At 41.9% G+C, this 13,708-nt stretch overlaps 1 protein-coding gene across 1 annotated transcript in view; it reads right to left on the bottom strand.

Moving 5' to 3' along the window:
* Positions 1 to 3,287: 3,287 nt before the first annotated feature.
* The window catches only part of LOC308370202 (kinase suppressor of Ras 1-like), a gene marked incomplete at its 5' end in the record, with an annotated part of 44,131 nt that continues 33,710 nt past the window's right edge, over positions 3,288 to 13,708 (bottom strand). Inside the window, 13 exon segments of the mRNA XM_080844815.1 lie at positions 3,288 to 5,164; positions 5,923 to 6,056; positions 6,222 to 6,357; positions 6,685 to 6,816; positions 6,952 to 7,085; positions 7,620 to 7,716; positions 7,993 to 8,147; positions 9,274 to 9,567; positions 10,634 to 10,694; positions 10,855 to 10,897; positions 11,256 to 11,297; positions 11,898 to 12,066; positions 12,601 to 12,710. Coding sequence (XP_080700941.1) covers positions 5,095 to 5,164; positions 5,923 to 6,056; positions 6,222 to 6,357; positions 6,685 to 6,816; positions 6,952 to 7,085; positions 7,620 to 7,716; positions 7,993 to 8,147; positions 9,274 to 9,567; positions 10,634 to 10,694; positions 10,855 to 10,897; positions 11,256 to 11,297; positions 11,898 to 12,066; positions 12,601 to 12,710 — 1,577 coding nt within the window. The 3' untranslated portion in view covers positions 3,288 to 5,094.

Below are 13,708 nucleotides of genomic sequence, written 5' to 3' on the forward strand. Positions count from 1 at the left end.
TGTTCACCTGCAGGGAAGCAGGTTCAAGTGTAGCTCACGCAGCTCACTCAGTCTCCATCCCGAACAAAAGTTCCTTGGAAACACAAAAAGTCAGGATACTGTGGGAATTTCTCCAGTTCAGAGAGTGTGTTTGATTTTTTGCATCCACCTCACAGTACCATGAAAGGGTCATCAAGTACCCCCCTCTTGGAAAGACATCCAGATAACTACCAGAGAGGAAACAAGAACAAATAACCATAATCCATTTCCTGGTTGGGGCCTTGCACCGCCAGTTTGAGTTGGACAGGGGGGTTTCTTCTTGCCCAATTAGAGCTGGTGAACTTGGTTTGCACAGAGATATTCAAACAAAACTAAAGCAAGACTTGAAGGCTATGGATATAAGAGGCAACAAGGCACTGGCTGGGCTTGAGGAGGTGGAGGAAGTAATACAAACAAATGCCATCATTATGAAGACATTGTATACCCATTAAGCTGTTCTACAACCAGGGGCGTAGCCACGTGGTGGCCAGGGGGGCGTCTTATATTGTCATTTGTCACTTACACTACAAGCCCCATAGTGCAGCATTTGTGTGCGTTTTAAAATAGCAGTTTTTGATTATCAAGTGCCACCCCAAATAAAAGACTGGCCAGAGCTGGCCCCCCCATAAATAATGTCCTGGCTTCGCCCCTGTCTACAACCAATAATTGAATGCTGGCTCTCCATTTTTATCCATCAGTAATTCTGTATCATGGATCTACCTTCTTTTGTTTCATGGAATTATGAACATACCGGTATGTGTGCCTCCCCTCCCTTCTGCCATCTCCGCTCTCCCTTTTCTATTTCTGTCTCTCTACCCAGCCAGCCCCAAGCAGATCTTTGATCTGGGGTTCTGCTCCAGGTTTCTTCCTGTTAAAAGGGGGTGTTTCCTTGCTCCAGTCCTCTCAGTGCTGGCTCGCTCTATGGCCCAGGCTCTGGACTCTGTAAGGCGCCTAGCGAACATTTAAATTGTATTGCCGCTATATAAATACATTTTAACTGAATTGAAGCAGATATAATCAGAGCGGGTAGCCCTAATATAACATATGTATACTATTCAGGTTTCACAGACAAGTGGTTCTGTTGCTTAAGTGATGAGTTTGAACAAGACAAGACAACAAAGATAGTGCACACTAGTGTTTCAAAAATGGAAGTCAAGTTTAAAATTATGCTATTGTTCACTTACAGGGCATTCATTTCACAAGAAATCATAGTTGATGCATTGAGAATATTATAAAGTTGTTTTTATTTTGTATTGTTTTTACAAACAAACATCATCAAAGACCTTGGGCAGTTTGAAGATATCCTTACAACCCTACTGCAGTGAAGGCTCTAGAGGGTGATAGTGCAGGCCAGTCCATTCGTACAACAGTGACTAATAACCAACAGTCTGTGGCGGTGGCACAAGCCGATAAGCCCCCCATTCACAGGCTTCATTGCCCACTGGGACACAGGTTGAAGTCTGGCCTGCTGCCGTTTCCCGGTCCTCTTCTCTGACTCACCTCCTGTCATAACACTTCACTGTCCTATCCAAATAAAGACATAAAAAGCCCCAAATAAATCTTAAAAGAAAATTCCACTTCATCTACGTTTCCTAGGGAGTCAGGACGAGATTCCCGGGAACAATGTTGAATCACAAAACAGTTCTCTGGATTCCAGTGTCTTCAGATTACTCAACTAAGATCTCACCTCTGCACTCTTTCAATCAAAGTGGCTATCAGGACAGCACAGATTAACCTTTGTGTCCATCAGTATGTGTGCCCCCCTTCTCTTTGTGTCCATCAGTATGTGTGCCCCCCTGCTCTTTGTGTCCATCAGTATGTGTGCCCCCCTTCTCTTTGTGTCCATCAGTATGTGCCCCCCTGCTCTTTGTGTCCATCAGTATGTGCCCCCCTGCTCTTTGTGTCCATCAGTATGTGCCCCCCTGCTCTTTGTGTCCATCAGTATGTGCCCCCCTGCTCTTTGTGTCCATCAGTATGTGCCCCCCTGCTCTTTGTGTCCATCAGTTTGTGTGCCCCCCTGCTCTTTGTGTCCATCAGTATGTGCCCCCCTGCTCTTTGTGTCAATCAGTATGTGTGCCCCCCTTCTCTTTGTGTCCATCAGTATGTGTGCCCCCCTTCTCTTTGTGTCCATCAGTATGTGCCCCCCTTCTCTTTGTGTCCATCAGTATGTGTGCCCCCCTTCTCTTTGTGTCCATCAGTATGTGCCCCCCTGCTCTTTGTGTCAATCAGTATGTGTGCCCCCCTGCTCTTTGCGTCAATCAGTATGTGTGCCCCCCTGCTCTTTGTGTCCATCAGTATGTGTGGCTCCCTGCCCTGGGATATCAAAGCTATTACCTGCACTTACCTACTGAAGGAACACGAAGTAGGTTTTGCATGACTGTCCTACGCAATGACATTTCCACCAATCGAGCACTGTGGTCACAGGGGATGGAGAGGTACGGTAACTCAGATTAGTAACCTTTCTGGTTCATTTCCTGTCCTAAATCCCCTGCACTTTACCAGAGGGCCGTCCTACTCTCTTCCTCTACCAGGACTGACCGTAGTCATCAAGCACTCCTCCAGCATGTTCCCATCTAACGTACGTTCTCCTCTTTGATCCCATTTTTAAAAAACCTGCTCATCCATCAATAATTCTCCGTGCAAGGTCTGTATTGTTTTGCTAAAACAGCTTCATATATCAGTTGCCCTTTCCCTTCTAAGGCTCACACCTACAATTCATCTTTTTAACCTTTGCCAGTGACACTGGTATGTGGCATGTATTCTTTAAAGAAGCAGTCACACGAGGATCTGTAAAACACATTTCTCAAACAACAGAGTCTTATGTGCTTGTCCTCTAGAGCATCATTACAACAGCAGCAAAGTAAAAAAACTACCTGCAGAAGAATATGAACCAAAACCACCATGGGCTCTGTACACCTAAAATATTGACCTTCGGAGTCTTGTTATCTGATCTCACCATAGCCTCAGTTCCCAGATTTCTCTTCCCTATTTGGTTCTCTTTATCTGTTCTCTAAAAACCATCATAATTTATGTGATTTTATGAGTCAATGATATAACTGAAACATGGTCAGTGCTGGATGAGTTTCCTTATCACTCTAAACATCACTACAGCTTTCCAGTGTGTCATCATGTTACAGCACAAATGTGCCAAAAGACAGTGTGCTTTTCTCTCTTATCTTTTCAGTAATCTAGAGAAGTCTGCATGTGGTTATTAGGCTGTGCATAGTGGTTTACTCTGACAGGTTAAGAATTGTTTCGGGAGAATGAATATGCATGATCGGGTGACTGGAGCTAGATTTATTTTCTTTCAATGAGGAACACTTGTTTACAGATGGAAGGCAACAGGCTGTACAAAAATATGAATTTTTACAGGACATATTTCTTCTTACAAAAAAAAAATCCTTACAAAATCTTTCTACCCTTTTAAAAAAATGTACAATTCCTGTTTAACAACAATTTGTACATGAAAAAAAAACATCTGTATAAAGACCTGTACATCAACAGAAGCATAGTACCTACTCATTTCTGTCAAAAGCTGATAAAAAAATATTTGTACAAATACTGAGAGCAGTTTTTTAAGCCATACATTGAACAAAAAATAATCCATGTATTTAAAAATCCCCTAAAGGCTTTCCATAGTTAAATGAATACTCAATCAGAGCAGTATCACTAGGTCTCTCTAGTGATAGACACTCGTAGCCCAGTGCAATACATTCAGTGAAACACAAACATGCACACATGCACTCACATTTTTCTTTTTGCATACTAGACCGTCCAAAAAAGTGCACAGACACACTTAAGATTGCACAGGAGAGGTTTGTTTCAAAGGGTACTGAAGGTTTGTCCTGTTTGATCAAAGAACTGAAAATCACCCCCTTGAACCAGACCTCACATGCTTAATACATTTATATATTTATATCCAAACCAAAGCAGGTTCCCAGCATTAAAGAGAAGAACTAAAATATTTTCGTATAGTGAGATGATGTTAAGGTACCCTGGTACATTTAGCATATTATGATCATCAAACTATGGGCTATGCAGTAAATGTAACTGACCCTCATAGACAGATCTGTGTTGATTTTTGAAACTGGAAACCTCTTACTTGATTTGGAACATATTAGTTTGTACAGCAGAACTTTCATGAACCTGTTTTCTCACCATTATAGTATTCAGGTACTACAGTGAGCAAGTACTTACAATTTCAAAAAGAGTCATTTTGCCTGTGAAGAGCTAAGTGTTGTGATCAGATGAGAATTATTCTGGTCAGGTTAAGGCAAAATAGCAGTGAACATGATTCATTTGAGGTTTTGAATTTTACAAAAAGAGCGGTATGAGCTGCATACATACACACACTCCAATAGAAAACAGGAAACCACATGCATTGCAAAAAAAATAGCAGAGAGAATCAGATAGGCCACATTAGAAACAGTAACCAGGTAAAAGGTAAAACATAGGGACAGTGACACAGAAGGGTGCCTATATATGAAGACACTCCATTATTATGTTTTTAATCTCTCTTCAAAACTTGCTACATGACAACTTCTTTCATTCATTCATTTTATATGTTTCTCTTTGTGTTATTGTGCTGAAATGAAATATCACACACAATATTCTCCCTAAGCATATTAATGGACTTAAAGTGTTTCAGAGGCTTGCAAAGCAGATCGAGAATCACATGATTTGGTTTGCTCAGCTTCTACTTCATGAATTTCTACACTCTAAACAAGGAAATGGGGAAGAGAAAGAAGCTAGTGGCTAGAAAATGTTAGCAGCTACAAGCAGCAGGAAGTTCATGACAAAGAATGTGACCAAAAATAATCTGGGATATACTACAACTTTCCCATCACAAAGGCACATAAAGGAAATAAATCTATGGCATATTCCCATGTCACAGTTCATATAAAGACCCTGACTTATAAAAGCTCTCACACTCTTGTTTGCAAGAGGTCCGAAACATTCTGAAGGCAAATATCGGGTCAAGTACTTGGTTTGTAAACGTAATAAGGCCTAAGTACATCAGGACTGGTGCTACAAAACAATTTTTTTTTTCTGACAAATGCTCAAGCGAGAAGGCTGTCAATTGTAGGGGCATCGAGACCGGAGACCTTCACTACAATGCTCACGCAGACAATGGTGATGCCATGACCTGATGATAGAGTGAACAGGTTGGATGTGTGAGGGAGAAAACAGACAGACAGTAAACAAAAAAAAGTGAAATAGGTCAAGGTTGATTATCCACAAGGACAGGAGGAACACAGTGGAAGCAGAGGTTGCAGTTGGAAAGGATGTAGAGTTGCCAGGGCAGCAGCAGGGGCAGAGAGAGAGGCGTTGAGTAGGCAGAGACAAAGCCCAAATCAGACCGGGTAAGAGGTGAAGGGAGCAGAAACACACCGGATCCAGACCAAGACCCGGCAACCAATCAGTACCCCAAAAGGAGAGAGAGGACACACAGTAAAAAAAAAAAAAAAAAAACATTTCAGACAGATCACAGAACAGGACACTAACAGTAGGTGACAACCTTCCACATCCTTTAAAAAAAGGAACATGTTTCACAGCAAAAATACACCAAAAACACCAGAACAAAACAGCAAATGACAAACAACCCACTTGAATTTAACTTAATAGGTTAAGTTAAATTCAATATATTAAATTAAACTTAAATCCTCCATCTCTCTGTGAGGCTCTTATAATTTCATCATTGTGAAATTAAGCACAGGTATCCCTTTTAAAGTGACCTGCTACCAAGCATCATGCCAAATAAGGCCCGAAACAAACCCTGAATAAGACGACTTGTCTTTTCAGGGGAGCTATTCAATCTCCAGACTACATGATCCATAGATCTTTGCGTCCCTGTTGGAAGAGCAGAGGAAGGTGTTCATCCATGCTGTCCGTTAGGATACGTACTCAGCAGACTTCCAGAAGTGTCCGGGGTGGGAAAGCCTGCGGTTGAGCTTGGGAAGTTTCTCAAGCATGTCGGTGATGTGGGAGAACGTTGGCCTCACCTCCAAACAGTATGACCAACATGCCGAAAGGATTTCCTGTGTGAAAGTCAAGAGTTAAGAAGAAACTACACTTCAGAAAAATCTAAAAAAGGAATTTTAACACTTAAAGATCTACCATAAGTAGAACAGCATAACCATATAGGCTATAAATAGGGCCTATACAAACCACAGAGCCTTATTAAAGCATGTCGAGGGACTCACTGTGACTTCTTTCCCCAGACTGATCTCTGTCAGGACCTTCTTTATGGCCTCTCCACTGCCCACCTGCCAGATGGTGGCTTCAGCTGGCTGCATTGTGATTGGCCAGTCTCGGGCCTGCAGCTCATACCAGATAGTGCTGAGCCGTGCACAAAGAGTCAGTTACAAAGAGTCAGTTAAAAATAGAACCAAAACTATTCAATCACATTCAATTTTATTTATTTTGACTGGGGCCAAAAACAATTGCAATTGTCTCCAGGCGCTTAACAGCACCTATAGCTTGAACACCCCTAGAGCCGTCACTGAGGCAACAGTGGCAAGGACAAACTCCCTTTTAAAAATATGAGACCTTTAGCAGATCCCGGTACATAAATGTTCCTTCTAGTCAATGTCTAATTCACAAAATTATTAAAACAGATTAACATTTCAACAGTCGAATTGATTGGTCGAGGAGGGGGTTTCCTACCCAAAAGCGTAAACGTCAGCCTCTCTGGAGAAGGGAAGCCGGTCCTCATTGACACCTGCGCCCATCCTGCGTACAATTTCTGGAGCCAGGTAACAGATCCAACCATGAGGCAACTTCAGCTGATCCTCACGCCTGATGAAAAGACACACACACACACACACACACACACACACACACACACACACACACACAGTTCAACTCCAAAGACATCTTTTAACCATACTCTTCTGGTCTTTCAATTTATGATTGATTTCCCAAGATTCTTACCGTCCTTCCTGCACGACTCCAGACATCCCAAACAAGCCAAAGTCTGTGATGACCACTTTGTTTGTGTCATAAAAAACGTTCTTGGATTTCAGATCTTTGTGCACAATTCCTTTGGCATGAAGATAGCCCATCCCCTGAGAGAAACCCAACCAGTAAACATCCACCGTAAACAGCAATGAAGAAAAACACTGCAGGATCATTCCATGTCAAATCACCTAGAGGTCCCCACATGGCCCCCTCAGTTTTGTTCCAATTGTTTTATCCTGTACAGGCAACGTTTCAGAACCTGAAAACCAAAAGTTAACAAAATATGGCTATTTGAAAAAAGGATCACACAAATTGTCCCTCTTGCAGTCTAAAGTACAAGTGTCTTGATCTCAATCTAGTCTGATTGAAAATAAAATATTCTACAGCATGCTTCAGACAGTGCAAAAGGGAAAATTCGAGGGAACCTTAATTCAATCTGCCATATTTTTGGTTTCGATTTGACCGACGTTTGGTGTTGGTCTCTGAAATTTGGCCTGTGCCTGGAGTACAGGTATATATGATAAAAATAGGAAGAAAACCTGACGGGCTCATGTGGGAACTTCATCAGATTCTAGGTGATTCTGCATGGAATGAGCTTGGGACAATCTTATGATGAATTAAGATGGATTCAGTGGTGGCACCTTTACAATCTCTTGTGCTATTTGCCTGGTCTTGTTGAGGTCCAGCGTACTTTTGGAATCTCTGACAACAGAGTAGAGTGTCCGCCCCGTACAGAAACTGGAAAAAAAGGGGGGGGGGGGGGAAGTGTGTCATCACAGGTACACAAACAACTTGAAATAGTATAGGACAAGGAATGATATATGTATAGGCAGATTGAAATTGAATGAAACACATTACTCAAGAGTATTGATATTGATACTCAAAATTGATATCTATTTGTAAGGGTCTAGTGAAAATTCTATTTGTGACCTGGCGATATGAGGCTTTGATCCTTAAAATCGTAACACTTCTCTACATCACCACATTCAAACCAGTTGTTCCCTGGTTCCTGACCTGGTGATGATGGCAAGCTGAGGTGGGTTCATGCAGGCTCCCATGAACAGAACCACGTTCTCATGCCGGGTCTGGCGGTAGTTCATCACCTCGTTCTTGAACAGCTTCAAGTGATCCTGGTTATTGCCATCAATCTCCAGCAGCCGGACTGCCACCTTTCATATGATACAATAAAAGTACATTTTCGGTTTTTATTTTGATGCTATATTTTACATGTAATACTGTATCCTCTATATTTGACATTTATTGTAAAAGATTAAATGTAATTTCTCATTTGTATTCATATTTTATCTCGTGTGTGGTTAGTGTGCTTAACAAGTATATGAAGCAGTTTTAACAGCACCAGCTGTTACACAAATACTACTAACTACTTATTAACCGAGAGTGAGGTCATGCAGGGAGATATCAGACTGAGGCTGTAACGTATCTACCGAGCGATAGGGAGGTTGATACGGCAAAGCCGAAGTCTGATATGTCCCTGCATGACCGAACGGTCGAGGTTAGTAAGTTGTTTATTATATGGCATTTTTAGCTCTTTTCAGTTTGAGAATAAATGGTAATTGTAAATAGAAAACATGTCGTTTTGTTCAGCTCTCAAGTCTTCTCACGACACAGTGTGTTTCAGGTGTTGCCTAGCAAACAATGCTTTGCTAACTTCAAGTTACAATGATCAATAGAAATCGGACAACAGGGCTCAGCTTAAATGGCTTTAATTTACAGTTAAACACAAGATTTTCAAACTATAGTAGTCAAGTCTTCATCATCACTTTCAATAACACATTTTCGCTGCTTCTGAATTGTACTGACCTGTACTAAGTCCTATAAAGTATTACCCGATATCAAAATGTTTGCGAATTCTTGAGTCTTTATTCTTCAATTGTCATCAACGGTCATGGTACCACGCCATTCAACTGGTTTCGTCGCCGTTTCCTGTTCTCAGATAATTTCATTATAGGAGTCCTGATTCTATCACTACTTATAATTACATGCTCTTGGCTGTTGATATATCGCAAATTTTTAAGGATGTAATGTTCAGTACTTGGTACATGGTATCGCTCATTTTTAAGATGACGTCACTGGAGGGCAATAAGAATACTTATCAGACCGCAGACCGGCAAGGACGTCAATACGCGGCTGGCATGGCTACCCATTAGCCAATCAGAATGCTTGTACTGTCGTTGCCATATAATAAACATTATTATTGCTTTCTCCATCACAACACCTAGCAGCCATCACTGCCACTAGTCCTAGTGGCGTACTGATCATTAACACTCAGCTCACCTCTCCATGCCAGCGGCCACGGTGCACCTTCCCCCAGCGGCCCTTCCCTATCAGCTCCCCGAGCTCCAGCTGCTCGAAGGGGATGTCCCACTCCTGCAGGTACACGCTCGTCTGGCTGGCCTTCCGTGAGATCGGCCCTCGCCAGTAGCTCCCTCCTCGAGAGCTGGGCAGGTCGTCCAGCTCGTCGCCGTCTGGCTCTCCGTCTGAGCCGCTACCAAACTTCCCGGCCTTCCTCTCTGAGTTTCCATTCTCCTCTTCCTCCTCCTGTTCGTAATAATCGCCTACCCTGTCATGCTGCCGTGTGTAAGAACAGAACACAGTCCAGCTATTTAATAATATTTTTTACATGTGTAACAGTGCACACAGTGCAACGAGTGAGTTTTGCACAGTCCAGTTAAAAGAGTCATTTAGGGCTATTAGGGACCGCTTTTGTTTTAAAAAGGATCTAATTAAAAGGGGTTTGGATAGACTACTAAGACACTGAAACAGATGGAGATACAGAGAACACAACTGCCAGTTACATGCAGTGGATAAAAAAGGACACATGATACACAACACTAGGATGTAGAGTGACAGTGCAACAATAAGGATTGGTCTTTGAGGCCTCAAGTTCATTTCCATAAATGTACAAATCCACCGATGAACTCGTCAGGGCTCAAGAGAGCATGACGGATGTGTTTGAGGTTGTGATTCGGCCCGTAAGGGTTTTCCTAGCCTCCTCGCTCACATCCTCTTTCAGTTCTTTCACTTCCTCTGTAAGTCTATTGTGACATCTGGTCAGAGGTTATGCTACTGTGAACAGCTACATGAGTATAAGATGCACTCAGGCATAAAAACATTCTTTTCAAAGTTGTACACAAGATTAGTGTATTATTTTTTTTTTGTACAATTTTAGAATGAAACAAAGGAATGGATTACAAGTTTGGGCAGCCGAGAGATACCTTGGTAAAAGTCATCAGGCCATAACTTTTACCAAGGTATCAGGCCATATTACGGCAATTACTTTTTCAAGGCCAAGTGATGCAAATTTCAAAGCTTATAAATACCATGACCCCTAAAAACTTGTCCCAACAATCATCATCAGCAGCAATCCATAACTGACCCATGGAGCAGGAAAAGGCTATACAAAGATAGCAAACCAGTGTCCTGAAGCTGTGTCCTAAGTTTCGGATCAGACTAAGAAATGGCAGTTAACAGGAATGGTGGAGATCAGGTTTCCGATAGCATTGCTCCTAATTGCTTGTGTGCACTGTATATGAATGCATTTGAATTCCCAATGAACCTGAAGCCTTCCTGTCTTAGCAAGTGGCATGCTTCTCTCCAGTTAAAAGCCCTAATGGTTTGATAATGTAGTGCTCACCTCTCCCTGATGCTGCTGGTGCTGCTGCTGGTCATGATCCACTTCACTCTGCTCTGACTCACTATGGGAAGAAAAAAAACACATTCCACGTTGGAATGGAAGCTCATCCACCTCCCCCATCAGCAATCTCCGTAATACACTGTGGGATTCAGGGGTAAGATGTGAAGATGACAGTGTTTTTGGAATGAGAGCAAACAGTAGAGCGGACAGCTGTCTCTTACCCCGTGTTGTGGTAGCTCTCAGAGCCGGACGCATTGGGCACATCTGTGAAGACACACAGTTGGAATGTTTGTCCAAATATTGACAAAAGTGCCTTACACAACATGAGAATAGTTTTGTAATACATACAATGTGTTACTAACTCATAAGAACACACACAGCACACTAAAGGCACACAAAAAAAACATATTTTTGACCACTAGATGGAGCAGCCACACCATCAAACATCCCATCACACACACACACACTCACAAATCACATTCCTGCTCAGAGGGAAGCTACAGTAACAGAACAGACAAGCCAATACATAAGACGTGGCTTCACTACCAGCACAGCAGCTGAAGTAACATGAGCATGTTTGAACAGAGTCATCCATCTCACACAGCAAGCAGGGTTAACTCACCAGGGAAGATAAACTGTTGTCTATGCTGAAAGTAGCAGACAGCTAGCAATGCAAATGGGTAGGAGGAGAAAAATCAAACAAAGATATTGACAGAGAGTGAGAGAGAAGGAGAGACAGACCAAAGTTAAAAGTGGTGTTACAAGACGATTCATTTCTGTCCTACAGATGGCACTCTTAAGTTTTATCTTCCTTTCACGTAATGAATGAAAGAACCCCTCTATCTATTCTGTGGCAGTGAAGGAGTGCAAGGAATGGAGAAAAAAGGCAGCCCAAACTGAGAAAGGGACAGAATTAGAGGAAGAAAATGTCGTAGTGATTTAGTATCATTCATGATTTAGTATTGAGGTGATTGCGGTATACTAACAGACCAAACCTTGTGTTTGTGAGGTGCCATAAATCTTGATTCACATACAAAAAATGCTCTCGCTTTCACCCCTTCACTTGTTTAAGTATGTGTAAAATAGCAAATATGGAATGTCTATTTGGGTGGTAGAAATGGTTAAATGTGAGAGGTTAATTCACGAGACCCTGTACCCGCTGTAGGTCCAGCATGTTCATAAACATGGCAGTGCAAGCAATGCGAGTGAGCGCCCGAAAGCTGTCAGGTGCAAATACTGATACCTCCACCACCACATGACTGACCTGGGAAGTTGAACCTTACATCCCGGCCTTTGGGAGAGGGGTTGGGTGGGGGAGTGGCGTTATGGAGGTTGCCCTGGGAGAAGGCTGCCGGTGAGGAGGGGGTGGAGGAGGTGGTGGAGGAGGGGTTGCTGCTGGAGTCCAGCTGCTGGTTTAGAACAGGAGGATGGTCCTGAGGGAGACACAGACAGGCACATGTACACACCAAATCCCACAGACTGCATGGTCACCACTATATTATATTCAAAGTTTAGCGCTTATCATCATTGTTAGTTTTACACTACTGCAATGAGGAACAAACATCTTGCTAACAAAAGGGTTCATGAACACTTCAGAAAAAGAAACATTTGATATTGATAGTGATAAGAGACCCACACAACCAAGCATGGCATGACTTCATGACACACAGATAAACTGTATATGTGTGTCTGGACGTTTTGGAAGAAATTCCAAAACGCATCAGATTCAACTTTAAAGACCTCTAAGAGAAACTTAAAAGATCAGTACCATTTTTCAGTGAATGGTATTTTGCTACAGATGATAATGATGGTCATAATAATAATATATGCATTCTTATATTCATCCAAATGCTTTTGTTTATGCGTATGTGTGTATGCGTGTTTGTGTGCGTATGCGTATGTGTTTGCGTGTGTGTTTATGTGTGTGTGTGTTTGCGTTTGTGTTTTTGATCATCTGGCTACACTACCTTTTTTGTTATTGCCTTTGGTAAAGTGCCAAACAGAGGGATCTCAGCCGTCCGATCAATCTGGTTGTTGATGTCTGACGGGACCGACTCAGCTCGTCTGATCTTTGAAACTGCAGAACAAGAGACAGAAACAGAGACAGAATAGAAAGAATAGATTTGGTCAAATGGAAGAATAACGGACTCTGATACAAGTGCTTTCAAACTTGATATTCTTTGTTTATTCGCATAAAACATGGCATATGAAAATCTTATAGGAATCAAACACACCATATTTGCAAAGTTCAAAGGCAGATGGATGGCAAAGGTAAACTTTTCAAACAGGTGTTCCAACAAATAATAGATGTTAGCACACCTAGCAACACAAATGGAACACTTAACTCAGGCAATATAGCTGTACTTATACACTACGTTTAACTCAGGCAATATAGCTGTACTTATACACTACCATTAACGAAGGCAATATAGCTGTACTTATACACCTTTTACAGGTTTGGATTCACTGAGAAATGTCATTGTTTTTTAAAGAAAAATCACATATTCTATTCAAATAACCTAAAATCGACCAGGCTTACAGTTTAGACATTTTTACTGTTGTAAAATGCCTACCGAAGCTGGAAATGGCTGAATTTAAATTCAATATCTATATCTAGGTGTAAAAGGCCCACTTTCTGCCGTTAGTAACAGTTTCATCAGCAGCATTGAAGATGCTCTGGAATGCTGGCCTTCACATCTGTGTCTGGTGTATATAATATACTGTAGTGTTTCTTTCTGCCTTGTAATGTGACAAGTAACAAGCTTCTTCATAACTGCTAAATGTATGGAGAAGACTAGTGATTCAAAAAGACATATAACTGGATACTGTAAATAAAGGAACACTGAAAGGAAAACTTCAGGAATTTTGAACCTGAACCTTCAGAATTTTTGAACCTCATTCAGTACCTGTAGCCAATGGTCACAGTGGGGGGCTGTCTTCTAATGTTTACAAATGGACAAGTAATGGACTACAGGCCCTGAATGGTTTGCTACGCCAGAGCCCGGAAGAAGAGACAGTCATTGAGGTAAACAGACGCAGATCTCTGTAGGGATCCTTTCCATGTTGTCAGACACT

The sequence above is a fragment of the Sprattus sprattus genome (assembly GCF_963457725.1).
Source record: "Sprattus sprattus genome assembly, chromosome: 9".
NCBI lineage: Eukaryota > Metazoa > Chordata > Actinopteri > Clupeiformes > Clupeidae > Sprattus > Sprattus sprattus.